Source organism: Monodelphis domestica, chromosome 1 (assembly GCF_027887165.1).
Source record: "Monodelphis domestica isolate mMonDom1 chromosome 1, mMonDom1.pri, whole genome shotgun sequence".
Classification (NCBI taxonomy): domain Eukaryota; kingdom Metazoa; phylum Chordata; class Mammalia; order Didelphimorphia; family Didelphidae; genus Monodelphis; species Monodelphis domestica.
The window spans coordinates 143970535-143989939 of record NC_077227.1 but is presented as its reverse complement, the minus strand read 5'-3'; the positions used below and the strand labels follow the sequence as shown (position 1 = coordinate 143989939).

Here is a 19405-nt window from a genome sequence, read left to right as displayed (position 1 = left end):
ATTCCATCATAATCATATACCATGACTTGTTCAGCCAGACATTCCCCATTTTAAGGGAAATCTCAATTTCCAATTCTTTGCTACTACAAAAGAGGTACTGTAAATATTTTTGTATATATAGATCCTTTTCCTTTTTTTTTATCAGATGAGTCACAAAGGACTGTCTTGATGAAAAAAAAAGAGTAGGCTTATTTTGTTTGACCCCAGAGTGCAGAACTGGGAGTCCAGTGGAATAGCAGAAGTTAGAGAGAGGTAAATCTGAGCTTGATGAAAGCAAGAAAATTCTAGCACTGGAGCTATCCAAAATTAAATGGCCTTTCTCTAGGGTGGTAGATTCCTCTTATGGGCAGTCTACAGGTAGATTGATATATATATATATATATATGAATATATATATATATTATAAAGGAAATTTATGAAGGATGAAGGCATCTGAACATAAGAACAAAAATATAGAATAAAGTGGTTTTTAAAAAAGAAAGAAAAAGGGCAAAAACCATGTTATAACCCTCTCCAAGATAAATGACTTAGTTAGATTATTCAGCTCTCATATCCTGTTTATATTTGAGCATATTTTCAAGAAAAGGGGTTTTTAATTCACCATGTTAAATAGAAAATACAGACTAAACATTTAGGAACAGAGGAACTGGTTGTCTTAAGCTCTCCAAATAGTAAGATTCTTGAGAATATGGGTTTTTTATTTTTTTAAATATTTTGGCACACAAGAGGTATTTGATAAATGCTTGTTGACTGATTATCTTAGAAGAGGTCATTCTAAGTAGATGCTTTTCAGGTTATATAACACTTAGCAGTAAGGTGTGATCTCCTAAACATAACAGAAAGTCATTTAACCCAACCAGTTTCTTCAGCAGAAAGGCATAAAACTTAAAATAAAATTCAAAGTGGTAGGTTTGCACACAAGTAGATCATATTTGTATTTGTCTTTTGTCAAGAAGAAAGGTTTAGTATCATATTTGGAACAGTATAATCACATTTTAAGCACAAGCATGCCCATGGGTCATGGAGATCGGGAATAGTTCTCAGGTGAGGAGGTTTCTACCTAAGGAAAGTAGTGAAAGAAAAACAAACCATTCATAAGCGAGTTATTTATAGGGTGTTTAGGTACATTCTTATGGTGGAAGGTAGTTAAGTTCACATAAGACAGAAAAAAAAAATCACAGAGAAACCAAAGTTTGCTTCTGGAGATAAACCAATTCAAACGGAATTTATCCTTTAATCTTAAAATAGTAATAGTAGAAGTAAATTTGCATATCATCATCTAGCACACTGGATAAAAATGGGTATGTTTCTCCTTCTGTAATCATTTGGATATTTCTCTTTCTTTCAGTCTCTAGTCCTACAACTAATAGTCTTCAGTGGTGGAATTGTATTTAAAGCCTTTTCCAAACTGACTGCAGCCTGTTTAGTCTGTCCAACTCTTCCTGACTCCATTTGGGGTTTTCTTGGAAAAGATACTGGAGTGGTTTGTCATTTCTTTTCTCCAGCTCATAACAGATGAGGAAACAGAGGCAGGCAAACAGGGTTAAATGACTTGCCCAGAATCAAACAGCTACTAAGTGGTTAAGCCAGCTTAACTCAAGAAGATGAAGCTCGCTGACTCCAGGCCTGTGCTCTACCCCCTGTGCCAATTGGCTGCCCTGACTTCCCATACTTATTTCGAATTACTCTTTTTCATGCACTCTACATACCAGCCAAAGTGGGCTCCTTGCTGTTCCTCAAACCTGGTGTTCTATCGCCTTCCTTCATGCCTTTGTATAGACTGTCCCCCAGTCATAGAATACTCATTTCTTGCCTCCACCTGTTGGAATTCATTGCTTCCTACAAGACTTGGCTTAGGCATTACCTCCTACACAAGACTTTCCTCATCCCCCTAGCTGATCTATCTGCCCTCAAGTTATCGGGTGTTTACTTATGTGTATACTTGTAATCCCTGAATGCAATGTAAACTATTAGAAGGTAGGGATTATTTTTTCTGTTTGGTCTTTGAACCTTCAGGCCCATAAGAAACTGTCTGTTATGGTAGCTAGGAAACTGGCCTTGAAGCCAGAAAGACATGAATGTCTGTGTGACCCAGGGCAAATCACTTGATCACTCAATTCTCTGAGCAACTAAGACCCTGAATTTCAGAACAGGTGCTGACCTGCACTGACAAAGTGAGTTCCCTCACATGGGAGTTCTCTCTTCCAGGGAAATCACAAGTCCTTATCTCCATCTTTATTTCCTTATTTCCAGTCCTAGCAGGGTGTCCTTAATATGCTCAATGATTGTTAAGCTATTCGATATTAGCCCCAGAGAGAAGATTATTACAGATAGTTTGAAGTGATTTTGTGCTTTTGAAAAAAGGAGTAAATTTAAAGAATTAATAAATAAAACAGCCTAAAAAATTCCAAGGAAGAAACTGTAGAACTATTACAGTTTTGTAACAAAGTAGAAATGAGTCTGGATGAAAGAGGACCTAAAAAAGCACATTTCCATTTGTATAATGAAAGACATTATAAAGTACTCTCTTATTCAGACTGGAGGATCACAGTATCATAGGGTTAGAACTGGAAAGACCTTAGATGTCAACTAGCCTTACCTTCTCTTTTTACAGATTAAGTAAATTGAGCCCAGAGAAATCAAGTAAGTTGGCCAAAGTCATAAAGCTAGTGAATGGCAAAGTTGGAATTCAAATCTAGGTCCCTTATTCCAAGTTCAGTATTCTTTCTCCCTAACATGCTAACTCCATTGAAATAAAAAGGAAGAGGGAGTTCCTTGGTTGAACTAAATTAGATTTTTTTAAAAATGAAGAGTATGTTTTAGATTTGTATTTAGCTTGGAGACACATCAGGAACTTTTTAACTACTAGAAAAAATTCACAATAACATGGAAAATAAGCTATTCTCCCAATCATTCAGAACATACAGATCCTTCTTTATTACATTTTTGACAAACACCAGTTTTGGGAGGCAAGGCAGGGATACCTCTGTTGATCCAGTGAAGGCTATTTTGTCGATCTTAGGGTGTGAAGAAATAGCTGCTCCTGCTGTTGGCCCATAGCCTGGAACTATGTTCACTACTCCTGGAGGGAATCCCACCTAGAAAGAAACAAAGATGGCATTACAAAGAACCACACAGAACCCAGGTGGGACTGTAGTAACCAACCAACCCAAGGATACAAAGGAGACTGGCTAGCATTGCAATGTTTTGTATAGTTTTGCCAAGAAGGCTTACATTTTAGAAGACAAGGAATAAACCAATTTATGTCATCTTTTAGGCAAGCTATAAGTTAATTCATGTCATCTCTTGAAAAATGAATTGTGATGTGTAAGGGAACACATCAAACACAGATGATATGCTCATATCCCGTGGAAGTGGGCTCTATTCTAGTTTCTAGAGCCCTAAACATCTTTTATAGGAGTCTCTTTCCCTGTTTTGCACATTCATTCATCTAGGAAGGGGTTAAAATCATTTTGAGATCTACTTGACTTAGATTTGAAAAAAAGTATCAAAAAAAGGAAGAGCCATGTCATGTTGCTTAACATTTTTCAAACAGCCCATTAAGTGTGAAGAGCCTTAGCCAATGGTGTAAGATAACCATTACTTTAATAATAGCTAGCATTTATAGGTGCTATCTAGCATTTTACATAGCTTATATAGCATTTGCGAAGCTTTATTATCTCATTTTAACCTCACAACAACATTGGAAGGTAGGTACTATTATTATCCTCATTTTTATAGACGAGAAAATTAAGGCTAAGAAGCTATGTGACTGGGTCAGAGTTTAGCGACAGACCAAATTTTAACTCAGATTTTCCTCATTGCAGGGCTAGTATATGACCTAGTTACCTTACCTTTACCTTAATTAACCCTAGAAAAAAAATTTGAAGTATGTGCTTACAGAAATGCCAAATTCCATATTCCTCATTACTTTTTCTCTAGTTCATCCTATGGAATTTTATTTGTTAAATGTCTATTCAACAGTCTGATAGACATTTAGGACTATACTTTAGCAATGTGACCCTGTGCAAGTCATTTAACTCTGTTTCCCTCAATTCTTTATTTGTAAAGTGAGCTGGAGAAGGAAATAACAAGCCATTCCAGTATCCTAGCCAAGAAAATCACAAACAGGGTCATGAAGACTAGGACATGATGGAAATGACTCAACGGCAGCAACAAAGAGCTATACCCTGCTCTATTTAAGGTCTAACTTCTTATATAAGGCCTTTCCTGATCTCTAGTCCTCAGGGAGTCCTACTTTCTTCCTCTTAACATTACCTATTATTTTGGATATGCTTTACCTACATACATATATGCACATATATACAGTATACTAAAATGTGAGCTCTTCGAAGGCAGGAACCATTTCTTTTTTTGCCATTATATCTCTAGCACCTAGCATAATGCCTAGTACATAATAAATACTGAATAGATGTTTCTTGAATTGATTTTTCATTTTTTCAACTCTTAGTTTATACTTCCCAGGGGCGTTTTAATGAATAAAGAAAAGGGAAGGTTTATTCCTTTTGTATTTATTTTATTTTCATTCAGTATCTACTATGAGCCAGGTATTATGTTAAGTGCTTTACAAATTTTATCTTACTTGATCCTTGCAACAACCTTGCAAGGGTAGTATTACAATGCCCATTTTACAGTTGAAGAAAGTGAGGCAGAGGGTAGTTAAATGACTTGCCCAGGGTCACACAGCTTGATTTGAACTCTGGTCTTCCTGACTCCAGGACCAGTGTTCTATACATTGAATCACCCAGTTACTTCAATCAATCAATAGAAGCTTATAAATACATACTATGTATATTACAGAGACACTATGCTAAGTGCTAGAGATATAAAGACAAAAACAAAATGGTTCCTGCCCTCTAATATTAAATTTTAAAGAGGGGAGACAAGGTGCATACACATACACTCACAAAGTGCATGTATACATAAAACACAAATCATGTATGTATACACAATGGATACAAGGTAAGCTTGAGAGGGAAGGCACCGGTAATCAGAAGAATGATAAATGAGGAAAGGTCTCAGACAGACAACAGCATTTGAGTTAAAGCCTGAAGGAATCCAGGGAGCCTATGAGTCTGAGATGAGAAGACAGAGCAGAGCATTCCAGGCAAAGGGACCATCAACATAAGGCACAGAGAAGGGAGATGGAACATCATCTGTGGGGAAAGCTAAATAGGCCAGTATGGACGGGCTCTAGAATAGATCAATGAAGGAAAGAAGACTGGAAAGAAGGGACCATGTTCCTTAAATGCCAAGCAGAGGTATTTTTGATCCTAAAGATGTGAGGGCTAATGAAGTAGAGGGATGCCATGGTTAGACCTGCACTTTTCGGGAAATCATTCTGGTGCTAGTGCTGGAGGATGGATTGGAATGGAAAGAGACTGGAGGGAGGAAAAGCAATTAGGAGACATCTCAAGATGTCAGGAGATTAGGAGACAGTTCAGAATTCTAGCATAGTGCCAGGACATAACAGGTACTTAATAAATAAATAAAAATAAATGTTTGTGGAATTTGCTGTTGTCATTTTCCAAATGGTGGCAGAAGACAAAACTGGATGAATTGTTCTTGATTGTTCAGTGTGATTGTGTTTTATATATGTATATATATCTAATTGTATAATATGATAATATATATACACACAATCTAATTGTAATACATTTACAATTACATGTATTATAATTAGATTGTGCCTTCTTCTCAGTGTCACCATGGTGTCTCCACTAAGGATAGGTACTCAATTACGGACACTTCTTGCTTTGTGTAAATTAGCATTGGGCAAGTTCAACTTTCCATAAAGAATTCTGAAAGAAATCCACATTTCCCCCAAACACCTTTGTTAACATAGTACTAGTCTCTCTCTGCTTCTGCCCCTCATCTGGGTGTTCAGCAGATTTCCACTCCCTGCTTCCACCAAAAAAAAAACTAAAAAAATGAAAGTAGAAGAAAGGAGGGTCAGAGAAACTGATATCACTGTTAGATCAGGAGGCTTGATCAGCAATTCTACCCTTTTCAGTCCTTGACTTATACATGTCCTCGAACCTTGTGCTGCCCCTGCCTCCTCCCTCCCTCCTATGTCCATGGGAAAATTTGCATTATGTAAAAATGGTTTTCTGTAGAGGCCTGTGGAATGGTTTACTTGTGTAAAGTGAGAACTGTCTGTAGGATCAAGTGAAACCATATACCACGTTGGGATGATGACAGCTATCTGTTCCCAATGAGTTACATATGTTGCCACAGAAATTAATGTATTTAGGATGACCACATTTGGGGGATATAACAAGCATATCTTTTTTACTTCCTCCAGAGAGAAGTTCTTAAAACAGAATTTGGATGGTTTGGAAGGCACAAGCTAAACAAACGTGAATTAAGTCTTCAAACATTAGTACAAGGCCAAGTGAGAATCTGGTGAATTGTGGATCATTTTAACCTACTATGTTTTCAGTAATGTTGGCATGTCAAATGTAATAGCAAAGCTGAAAACCAAAGATAGGTCCCCAATCCCTTGCCCAAGAAAGGAAGGAAGGAAATAAACAATTGCATAATTTGCCAGACACTGGGTTAAGCGTATTATAAGAACAAAGCTAGTTTCTTCTCTCAATTCCTGATACAAATAAAGTTAGTAGCAAGTTCCCAGCTAGGTAGCACAGCGGGTAGAATGCTGGGCATAGAGTCAGGCATACCTGAGTTAAAACCCATCCTCAAATACTTACTAGCTGTATGGCCCTGGGAAAGTCACTTAAAGCCTGATTGCCTCAGTTTCCTCATCTGTCAAATGAGTTACAGAAAAGAATGGCAAACTACTCCAGTATCTTTGCCAAGAAAAACTCAAATAGGGTCATGAAGAGTCAGACCCAACTGAACCACAAACCCAAAAATATGTTGTAGGGTTTTTCCTTGAGGATGTGTTTACTTCTCTGTTCTAGAAAGACATAGCTATTATTGACTTTAGAGAATTTGAGTTGGAAGGGACCACTTAGAGCAACATATTACACATCTCTCATTATGAGTGAGGAAACAAAGGCCCAGAGCAAAGTGACTTTGCTGTTGTACAGAGCTAATAGGGGCTAGAGGTAAAGAGAGGAAGGATCGAGTCCTGTGACCAGTGAGTGCTTTCCTCCACTATATTACTTACCATCTTTTCCCTACTTCCCAACAAAAATAAAATAAAATAAAACCCAAACCCAAATTACTTCAACTGAATATCAATTATTTTTCATGTCAAGACTTTGGTCTACTGGGCTTGCTCTTATGTATTGTGACTTCAGCCAGAATAAGCAAGATTAAGTTAAATCATCCCTTCCAGATAGCTTTTCATCCCACAATTGAGAGGCCTGATGAACTTCCTGCATATTCTGTTCTTTTTCTGATAACCTTCCTCAGCATTCATTCTTTTGTAAATTCACTAAGCAAAACAGTTGGCTCTAAATTATTACATTGAACCCATAATAAAAGTTAAATGCCCTCATTAGCCTGACTGGAAGGAATAGAGTTACTTCTAATTCAGCAACCATGAGCAATGGAAAAAAAATTAGATTGCCAAGCAAAATTTAGGGAGTGATATCCTGCCCACTCAACTGTAAATAAGTTTGCAACACTAGGCTAGGTAAATCTTGATTGGAGCAATTTTATCTTGCTCCATGGCTCGGTTCCTAGGAGTGGGTATGCTGTCAAGGACACAAAATATTTTCTTTTAGACATCCTACCTCTTTGATCAAAGATCCAAGATAAAGTGATGTTAGGGGTGTCTGCTCAGCTGGCTTAATAACGATGGTATTCCCACAGCAGAGGGCTGGTGCCATCTTCCAAATAAGCATCATCAATGGGAAGTTCCACTGAAACAAAGCAGACATTGTCTTGATGTTGGCTTTGGAGATAAATGGTCTACACATCACCCCTTTCCCTTCAGTGACATCTACTGGCTAAGAAGGAAACAGTGAAAAAAGAGTTGGTTGTTCTGGGAGGGGGGAATCTTTGGAAAATGGAATCATCATTTATATACCTGGGTAATCATAGAGCCATTATTAGGGTAGACTAATTACCACCATGGTGACCGTTTTCAACCCCAATTGGAAACACTCACCTCTTTTAGCCTAATAGCACTTACCTTACAGGTGTGTGGTGAGGATCAAATGAGATATAGGCAATATGTACTTTGCCAGCCTTAAAACATTACATAAATATAAGCTATTATGATGATGATGTTTGCCTATAAGGTTAAAAGTTCTATTATCTGGTTCCTTTTTTTTTCTCTTCATAAGATCCATAGTTCTAAAGCAAGGATTCTTAACCTGAGGTTATCTAATTTTTTTAAGTTTGATAACTATTTCAATATCATTGATTTCCTTAGTAAAGATAGATACACACACACACACACACACACACACACACACACACACACATATATATATAATTTATGTATCTAAAACCATTATTCTAAAAAGAGATCAGAGACTTCTTCAAACTACCAAAGTGGTCAGTGGTACCTACACAAAGGTTTAGAACCTCTGTTCTAAATCTGAAAAGGGCTTCAGAGACCAGAAGTGATTGTGTGGCTCCTGGTGAGACAGAAAGAAATCAAACATTGCAAAGAGCTAGAGAGAAGAAAGGGCCTTAGAGATCACCTCACCCAAATCTTTAATTATATAGATGAGAAAACAGGCTTTGAAAAGCAGAATGACTTGCCCAAGGTCACACAGTAAATGTCAGGGTACATCTTCAAACCTAACTCTGGACTTATGATTTAGGACAAATCCAATTTCAACATTCTTTCCCTTATATGATGTGGCATCTGAACAAAGCTATTTAATTTCTATCTTCTCTGCCCATGCCTCTCCTTTTCAACTTCCCTTCTCCCAACCAACCAGCCAAACTGAGCAAAATGCATTTATTAGGAACTAAAACTGTACTAAGCACTTGGCTTATAAAAACAAAAGTCAAAGCCCTTAAGAAGCTTACTACATTTACACAATATGGGTATTTATAAAACACTTACAAAGCAGATACAAGGTCCTCTTACAGGGGCAGCTAGAGCAAACAGGAAAATTATCATAAAGAAGGGATCTCTTAAGCCAAGTCATGAAGAAAATGGAGGATCTTATGAGGCAGAGATTAAGAGGGAGAACATTCCAGGCATGGGGAACAGCCACTTAAAAGGCATATATAAAGATGGGACATAGAGCATCATGCACAAGGAGCAAAAAGAAGGAAAGATTGGTTGGAATGTAGAGTCCAGGGAAAGAAGGTTAAAAATGTAGGAAGGGGCCAAGTTGTTACTTTCATACAGTTTCTATGGGATCCTAGAAGAAATCAGGAGCCACTGGAGTTTATTGAGTAGATTTGTGCTTTAGAAAAAAATCTCAGGTGGAGGATGATAGTTTGGAGTGGGGAGGGGCTTGAGGCAGGAAGACCAATCAGGAGGCTATTATAATAATCTAAACAAGAAGTAAAAAGTCGGAATGAGGCTGTGAGGGAAGAGAAAGGGATATATGTAAGAAATATTAAGGTAGAAATGACAAGATTTGGCAATTGCTTGCATAGGTGGGGTGAGAGGGAATGACAAGTCAGAGGATACTAAGGTTGCAACTATGGATGCCTGGAAGGATGGTGGTATCCCTGATAATACTATGTTACTTATTTGATCTTCACAACCTATGAATTAGTTGCTGATACTTTCTCCATATTACATTTGAGGGTCTAAGGCTGAAAGATCAAATGACCAGCTATGAGTCATACAGATATTGGGTCTAAGTAGGATTAGAATTCAGAACTCCCTGATATTAAGTCCATCACTATCTGTTCACTAACTTTTGGGCCAACTACTTCCCTCTAGTAGAGAATTGCTGAAGAGGGTTTTGAGAAAAGATAATGAATTATATAATGGATATGTTTAATTTGTGAAACCACAGGACATCCACTTGAAATTTGCTATAGGTAGCTGGTACTGGGAGATAAAGCAGAGAGACATTTTATAAATATAAAAACTTGGGAGTCATCCAAATAGAGATGATAATTTAACTCACAGATGCTGATGAGTTCCCCAAGTGAGAGAATATGGAGAAAAAAAGTCCAATAGAATGATGGGAGTTGCCCACATATAGGGGAATGTGGGAGAGATAGGTCATGGATAAAAAGCTAGCAGAAGAGAGTGAGGACCTTGGATAGCAGAAGAGAGTGAGGAGGAGAACTAAGAGACAGCAGCTCACAAAAACCCAGAGCAGAGACCATATGGGGAGGATAAGATATGACCTGGAGTATCCAATGATACCGAGAAATCAAGAAGAGGAACTGAGGAAAAGACAATCAAATTTGACAATTAGGTAGTTTCAGTTGAGTGAAACCAAATGAGTTTCCCAAAATAGAACCCCATTTGACCACCATCAAGGGATAGGCTTCTTTAAGTCCCAGAGAGGCAAAGGAAGAAATAATGAGCATACCAACACCTTCTTCTAACAGATCCCCAAAGGGCTGGAGATTAGGTGGCCACCTGTGTGGCCTGATCTGTAGTTATCACAAGGCCCTACCCACTCATAAATCACTCCTCCACCTACTTGTCACAGCCTAAAATTCCCACCACCAGTCACTAATGGATTAAACAACAAAAGAAAGGTATTGTCCCCAAGGGGGTCATGGTTAAAATGCCATTAGAAGGGATCAGTTTATCAGATTAGCTAATTAATACCTTGAGAAGGTGGTAGAATAAGAGAGATCTATTTTGATATCTGGGAGGAAGCATGGCAGCCTCAGGGGCAGAAACCAGTGTGAGGGACCTGGCTAAGAGAGGTAAGCTCTCCGAGGAATTGATCCAGATCAAACAGAACAACCAAGGGAAAGGGTAGGTAGAGGTGAGGGTGGTAAAAGAAATAAGAGAAAATAGAGTCAGCTGTGAATATTGAAATCTCCTTGTAAATACCATTCCTTCACATACGAACTAGTAGCCATTTGGACATTTATGTGCAGGTCTCCTAGCAGAGAGCACATGTGGTTCCCATATGAAGTGGGAAATCATGTTTATATTTATGCATAGCTTTAACTGGACCTGCCAGTGTTTCTGATCCCATTAATATTCAGTGTGAAACTATTTGTTGATTATTTTTAAACCCTTACTTTCTGTCTTAGAGTCAATACTGGGTATTGGTTCCAAGGCAGAAGAGTGGTAAGGGCTAGACAAGGGGGGTAAGTGATTTGCTCAGGGTCACAAAGCTAGAAAGTGTCTGAGGTCAGATTTGAACCCCCAGGACCTCCTGTCTCCAGGCCTGGCTCTTCCTCTGTTTATTGATTTTAAATAATGCTGTCTCAAGCTACGATGGCTCAAAGTTATGCTGTGATTAACCGCAATAGGCTTTGGAGATCATTTAGTTCCACCTCCTTATTTTATAGACAAGCTATCTAAGGCCTCAAGAGATAAAGTAAGTAGGCCAGGTAGTGGTGGCACGAGGCCTAGATTCTAAATCTACCTAATCTCGGGCTTGTGCCCTACAATAACCTGGCAGTCTTCCATCAAGCTATGGCTTACACCTTCATACAAGAGGCTAAACACTTCTCATTGATTAGACCAGGCTGGGAATAGGGACTGGAGCTGTGATTTCATAATTATAGAGAACTTCTGAGGGAACTCCCTCTTCCAAAGCAGGCTAGCACCTTCTGCAGAGAGTTTATCAGAGCAATGAGAGGTTAGGTGCTCTGCCCAGTCACACATCCAGGATGTGCCAAAGGCATGACTTGAATGTAAATCTTCCTAACTTTGAGGCTGACTCTCCGTCCTCTAAAGCATGGCACCTCTTATTGATGAGAATTTACTCTAATTCATAAACTCTATAGAATTCCATTTAAGGCAGTAGCCTGTCTCAAATTATTCTGAATAAACAGGAGATCATTCCAATTGAACCAATGTCCTTATATATTTTTTTATTTAAAAAATTTTTTAATTGAATAATTTTATTTAATTGATTAACTTAGAATATTTCCTCATGGTTACATAATTCATGTTCTTTCTTTCCCCTCCTCCCACCCCCCTCCCATAGCCAATAAGCAATTCCACTGGGTTTTACATGTGTCATTGATCAAGACCTATTTCCATATTTTTGATATTTGCACTAGAGTAATCATTTAGTCTACATCCCCAATCATATCCCCATCGACCCATGTGATCAAGCAGTTGTTTTTGTTCTGTGTTTCCATTCCCACAGTTCTTCTGAATGTGGGTAGTGTTCTTTCTCATAGATCCCTCAGAATTGTCCTGGATCATGGACCAATGTACTTATGTTGCCAGAAAAGAATTATAGTTTATTCCTAACTTTTAGCCTTCAAGAAACCAGTTAGGTTCCACCATGCTATGGAGTTGGAAAATTAAACTTATTCAACTCAGTAGAATCCTTCACTTCCTTCCACATGCAGCTCAGAAATTACATGTAGCCTTTCCTGATTCTCCAATTGCTACTGCCCTCCCTCCCCAATTCCCTTTTATTTATTGGTAAATGCTCCTTGTCCTCATTCTGCATGTATCTCTCTAGATTGTTATTGTCTCTCAAAATCAGAATGTAAGTTTCCTTGAGAGTATTTTAATTTTTGTGTCCCCTGTGCCTACTTCAGTGCTCACTAAATGCTTAATTGACTGAAGAAGAGAAGTCAAAGAGTGGCTTGCTTTGGTCAATTAAATGTAGTTCAACAATTTATATCTAGATAGCAATTTATAGTCTACAAAATACTTTCAAGGCATCAATCCACTTGAACAAAGCAAAATTGCTGGACATTGGTTCAAAGCACTTGACATACAACATCTTTGGAAAAAGCTAGTATACTCACAGGAATAATTGCTCCACAGACACCTATTGGTTCATGCCTGGTAAAACACACAACATTTTCATCTGTAAGAGAAATGAAGGTGGGGAGAGGAAACACACACACACACATACACATATATTTATATTAACCTGGGATAATAATTACAGGCATTAAGCAGTGTCTTTAGGGGATTTGTGTGAACTATGAAAAGCAATTCTTGGCTAAGCATGGTGGTGAACACCTGTAATCCCTGCTGCTCGGGGAGGCTGGATCACTTGTGTTCAGGTATTTTGAGCTGCAGTAGGCTAAAAGCCAATCATATATCTACACTAAATTGAGTACCTATATGGTGACCACTGGAGAGCTGGGGGCTACCAGGTTGACTAAAGATGAATAAACTGGTCAGAAACAGGGTAATTCAAAGCTTTTAAGATCAACAGTAGGAGCCACCCATGAATAGCCTCTGTCCTTACAGCCTGGGAAAGATAGAGAGACCCAGGATCCAAAACAAAACAAGACAAAAACAAAAAAAAGATAATTTTTAGTTCAAAGTTACTTCAAAGCCTCCCCAAAACAAAAGCTGGATCTCAACTGAATGCTGTTTCCCTTTGTCTAGTGGTAATAGAGCAGATTCTCTGCCTCAGAAGCCTCAACCACATGAGAAATTCAGAAGTGAACTTTTGATCTTGCTCTAGCTTACCTGCTGGAATCGTTCTGCCATGTATCTTGTCTGCCCACCCTGCGTAGTATCTGAGTGTTTTGATGCAGCCCTCCAGGTCAATGAAAAAGGCATGAAGAAAAGGTTTTCCTGTGTCCATAGTTTCCAGAGTCTGTACCAAGAATAAAATGGCATATCAATCAATACCTGCCAGTTCTTGGTTTGTGAAATCTACATAGGAAAGAGGAGAATACAGTGTGGTCCTAGGCTTTTATTGTCCAGGACCACATTCATAGATGCACCTTCTTTAAAAAAAATAATAAAGTTACTTGAAAATAGTAAATTTTGACCAAAGTTGGCATGTGCTGCTTTTATTTCATAACACCTAAGAGTTGGGCCACTAGCCAGGCAAGGGGGATGAGTTATATGCATCTCGGTGGGACCACCCGGATTCAAAGCTAATTTGAAGCATCACTGGAAAGAAATAAAGTTTTACATTTGATCTTCCATCTAAAGCCAAATGAGTCAGCCCACAGAACAGCTTTAGTTGTTTAACCTTGTCATGTGGGCCTGTTCGTTCACAAGAATCATTTTCAATATTGAGGCTGGCTTCAGTGTTTCTGATAAAATAGCCAGCCACTTTGTCCAGTGGCAGCTTTGGAAAGTGAAGGGCAATGAAAGAAAAAGGGGGTGGGGGAAGATCTGGGCTTACTTAAAATAATGCTTTTTCCCCTCACACAGGCTGGCTTCCGTCACTGCAGAGTAACTGACGTTCTTCTGGAAAGAACATCTCTGCACACAAGAGAAGCGCTATCCCCTGGTAGAATTAAATGTCTAAACAAAGATGAAATCATTCTCTGCTGGTGTTCAAATACTTTAGCTCTCAATAGAAGCTGAATAGGCTTTTCCTCCATGATAAGGGCGATTATTATCTACTGAGGCTGCTGTAGCTACTAAATGACAGGGGTTATTTTCTATTTTCAGCAACGTTTTAAGAGAACCCTTTTTGTTCAACAGACAAGCCCTCCCAGTTCAAGCTTTTCTAAAGCTCTACCATTGAAACTTTCAGTTGTCCCTAAATACAGGAAGTTGCCACACTGCCACATAGCCCAAGGCTCAACTTCTGGACAACCAGTAAATGGACTGAGACGCAATACCTGGGCTTCTTCAAAGTCTGAGTCTCCATGTCTGTAAATGGTAAGATACTAGTAGAGTCACGACATTAAACACCTGACACTTACTAATGATCATCTCTCACGTTTACAGAATGCTTCGCAGTTTACAAAGCACTTTTATGAAAACAACCCTGTGATATAGGCAGTATAAGTATTATTCATTCCATTTAATAGGGGGGTTAAACTAAGGCTGGCTCAGGGAGATTAAAGTGATTTTCTCACAGTCATTCAACTAGAAGGTAGAAGATCTGGGACTCAAATGTAGCCCTCCGAATTCCAAGTCCTGTGCTCCTTCCAGGATTCTACACTTTTCTTTCTTTCTTTTTTTTTAACACCCCTTCTCCCCCACCTTAGGGAGACAACACTCCACAGGTCAAAGCCAATAATTCTTAAACTACCTCTTTGACAACTAGGTAGGTTTTTGTCAATAGATGAGAAGACTGAGGCAAAAGAGAGGGAGCCTGCCTGCTGAGAGTTACAAAATAAGTCAGGGTTGCAGCTGGGACTCATCCTCCAATGTTCTGTTTCTAATTCTAAAGTGCCATGTACTAGGCTACATTGAGGCCTCACACTGATGCAAATTTTGTTTGAAATGTGTGCTTTTTCAAGGTGAACCTCAGGAATGATAGCTCCTGCCTACCTTTCCAGACACATTTCCTATTACTGCCCTTCATGTACTATAAATTCCTGGCTCCTCTCTGAACTCGGTGTTCATCTCCTGTTTCCTTGTCTTTGCATGGGCTGTTCCCAAGGTTTGAAATCTACTCCCTATTAAAATCCAAGTCTTAGCATTTTCTAGTTACCTTCAAGGCCCCACACAGGTGCCACCTCTTCCAGCTGAAGCCAAATGAGTCAGCCCACAGAACGATTCAATATTGGAGCTGGCTTTAGTGTTTCTAATAAAATAACCAATCACTCTGTCCAGAGACAGCTTTTTTGTGTCCCATGGCACAAACTTTTCATGATCTCCCCAGTTGTTTATGCTTATTTTCTCTCTCTATCTCTGTCTCTCTCTCTTCCTCTTTCCTTCCTTCTCTCCCCCTCTCTGCTCCTCCCTTCCTCCCCCTCTAATGTGCATTTATCTCATATCTGGTCCATATCCCACCAAACCCCCAAAATAGAACATAAACTCCTTGAAGGCAAGGACTGTTTGATTAGTGCTTGAAATGCTTATTAACAATAACAATCACAGCTTGCATTTATATGGTACCCACTATGTGCCAGGCACTATGCTAAGCATTTTACATATATTCTCTTATTTGATCCTCCCAATAACCCTTGGAAGTGGGTATTATTATTATTCCTTTTTTAAAATTGAGGACACTGAAGCAGCCAGAGGTTAAATGAGTTGTCCAAGGTCACTTAATTAGTAAGAGTCTGTGATAGGATTTAAATATAGGGCTTCCTGACTCCAGACTTACCATTCCATCTTTTGTGCCACCTGTTGCTTCTATTAAATTAATAAATATTGATTGAATTTGGATAGCTAAAAATAGTCACTAGAAATATAGGTCTAGGGGAAAGCTAGGTGGCTCAGTGGATAGAGAGCCAGACCTAGAAACAGAATGTCCTGGGTTCAAATCTGGACTCAGACACTTCCTAGCTGTGTGACCCTGGGCAAGTCATTAAAACCCATTGCCTAACCCTTACTGCTCTTCTGCCTTGGAACTAATACACAGTGTTGATTCTAAGATGGAAGGTAAGGGTTGTATTTTTTTTTTAATAATATAGACTTACTCTAGAAGGCAGAGGGGCATATGTTAGATGTCCTGTAAGTTATCCTATATTTTCTCTTTTTCCAGAGTGGATCTTAGAATACAGGAGTCTATTAACCCCTGGAAATTCCATTAGGCTAGCATCTAAGTTTGCCCAGTTTGTTTTGTCCACATGGACTTGGATAGCATAATACCCTAATTCCCAACCTGGAAAAAAATGGCATAAACAGTGAAGCCCAACACCGCAGGTTTTGCGCACAGTTGTATCGCTGCTGTATTGATAGGTCATAAATTAACCCCAAATGTGTCTGAGTTTTTACCCCTTAAGATTTTAGTTAAACAAACCTACCTTCTAAATAACTAGAATCCAAACTTGTGGCACACAAAATGAATTGTTTTAAAGACTAGGAGAAAACTGTTGACATCATCAACTTTGCCACATGACTTGTTACAGGGGAGACCTCACATGGGTGAGGTCCAGAGATGGAACAGCAGGTTGAAAAGGAGATTTTTAAAAGGCAGCTCTGAGGGAGGACCCAGAAGTGTAACCGCAAAAAGCTACACTCTGTGATTAAAGCACATCAGTAATGGAGAGAATTCCAGGGACACCAGATGCACCCACATCTGTTTCTGAACATTTTACACCAGAAATGGGTAAACAGCTCTGTCAAAACCACTAAAACCGAAATGCTAACAAGACTAAAAGAAGCACTTCACTGTGTGAAAATGCTGCCGTCAGAAAAACCATATCAAGGTAGAGTTTGATAGGCACTTCCCTATGATGTGGTTTTTACCCTACTTGCCAGTAATTCTCTTGTCCCCTTTCATGTCATGGCAAATGGAGAGCTCTTATTTCTTGTGGGCAATATGACCCTAATGGCAAAGTAACTCTCTTCCTTCTGGTTGTGAGTTTCTCCGACGTTTCTTTTATTATCAAAATACAGTTTTGTGAGAACAACAGAAAGGGTGGAAAGTGAAGGTTATCTTTACGCTGCTCTTCTCGCGGGAGATGTTTACATTATCGCTTGGGTGGGGGGGTACCTACGGTAGAGTCTATAACCAAGTTATTAGCCCACGTCGAGATGTCAGATGGATGAGATCATCTTGGTTAAAAGAGAGATGTTTTAAAAAGCCAGTTTGGCAGCTTAAGAGTTGAAACTGGCCTTCTTTGCAGGAAGAAACCAGAGTCCTAATGGCAAGAAATGCTTACTTTGGTAGGGCACTTACCCTCACTCCCACTCGGGATGAACTTGCCAGATGAACAAATTCAGAAGTAAGTGAAAGATTCCAGTTTCTGCAGGGACATTTATTCTGTTGCTTTCCTGATAGCAAAACTCCCAGTAAAATGCCCACAAGTTAGATGTGAAGAGCTTTTTGTTTTTATCCTTAGAACACTACCCTAAAGGAACAAAGGTTGGGCAGTTATGTGGCTCGGTGATTAGAGAGCCTGACCTGGAGAGCAGAGGTCCCGAGTTCAAATATGGCCTCAGATACTTCCTAGTTGTGTGACCTTGAGAAAGTCACTAAATCCCAATTGCCTAGTCCTTTCCATTAATTTTTATTTCTATTATTTCTTTCTATTAATTCATCTTGGAATTAATACTTAGCATCAATTCTAAGAAAGAAAGAGTTTTAGAAGGTGAAAAAAGAAACAAATGTTAAGGAAGAAAATAGTTTTATTGTCTTTGTGGATGCTGCTCAAATTTCTTGAAAATGATATGTAGTCTACCCCTTACTCCCATGGATAGGATCAAACCAAGGAGAGGAGATCCAATTTTTCAACTCAATGGCAAGAAGGGAGACAATCTTATGAGGTATCTTACCACGTAATTTGTGGCTAAAATAATTTAGGAGTAACTATTCAAAATGGAAGTCAACTAGATGATTCAGGAGATAGCTTGCTTGTCCTAGAGTGAGAAAGACTTTTCTTCCTGAGTTCAAATCTGCCCTAAGATACTAACTGTGTGACCCCAGACAAGTCACTTAACCCTGATTGCGTTAGTTTCCTCATCTGTGAAATGAGCTGGAGAAAGAAATGGCAAACCATTCCAGTCTCTTTGCCAAGAAAATTCCAAATGGAGTCACAGAGTCAGACACGACTGAAAAATGATTGAACAACAAAATTCAAAATAAGTCTCAGTTGGCACAGTTGCCCGTGTGTTTAATAGTGCCTAGCACATAGTAAGCAGCATTTGATAAAACTTGTTGACTATATGACTGACAACATAATGGATATTGAGATAAAGGTAGCTCTAGCATTTCTTGGAGCCACTTGGATAATCTCTTTATCGAAGCAGGTTTATAGAAAACTATGTCATATTTGTTTAGCATTTTTAACATATACAAGGGTTTTCTTCACAATTACTCTATGAGGCATATAGTCAGGCTATTTTAAAGATGATGAAACCAAGGTCCTAAGAGGGAGAGTGCTTTGTCTAGGATAACTTAGCTAATAGAGGTCTAAGGTGGGCTTCAAATCCAGACCTTCCAATTTGAGACCAAGTGCCCTTTCCTACTTGACCATCCTGTATTGGAAAAGCCTAAGAATGGGCTTAAGAATTTATTTACTGTTTGAACTACCCTTTAATGTTTTTGTAGTTAAGGAGTTGAATTTTTTAAAAATCAGAGAAAAATATCTGATAAAAAAATAAAACCTATAGAAACTGAGATCTGCCTACAGCCAAGCAGTCATCAAAAACCTGAAAGAGCTGAAAATAGTCTCCATTTTTCTTTTCTTGATATGCTAAATGGCTGGAGAGAATGAAATAATCAGTCAACTCTTTGCAGTTTTATTATTGTTCATTGTACGATTTACTTACTGCCAAAATGATTCTGTCCCTCTCCATGAGGTCAGCCAGTTTGTGAAGGAGCCGGCCTCTGCTCAGGGCATCCATTTGTCTCCATAGAGATCCTCTCTGGAATGCTGCTTTTGCGGCCTCCACTGCCTTATCTATATCAGGCTAAGTGACCAAAACAACATCTTCAGGTTACAGAGAAAATTTTAAAACACACACACACACACACACACACACACACACACACACACACACGACTCT

The 19405-nt window shown here is 38.8% G+C and overlaps 1 protein-coding gene across 3 annotated transcripts in view; it reads right to left on the bottom strand.

The window, feature by feature from the left end:
• Positions 1-19405, bottom strand: part of ALDH1A3 (aldehyde dehydrogenase 1 family member A3) — a 58668-nt gene that overhangs the window by 27321 nt on the left and 11942 nt on the right. For all 3 annotated transcript variants that reach the window (XM_016424670.2, XM_007479471.3, XM_003339986.3), the window contains exons 3-7: positions 19169-19309; positions 13502-13631; positions 12823-12884; positions 7725-7853; positions 2985-3098 (exon numbers count right to left, since the gene is read on the bottom strand). In XM_016424670.2, the coding sequence (XP_016280156.1) occupies positions 2985-3098; positions 7725-7853; positions 12823-12884; positions 13502-13631; positions 19169-19309 (576 nt within the window). The remainder of the gene's footprint in view (positions 1-2984; positions 3099-7724; positions 7854-12822; positions 12885-13501; positions 13632-19168; positions 19310-19405) is intronic.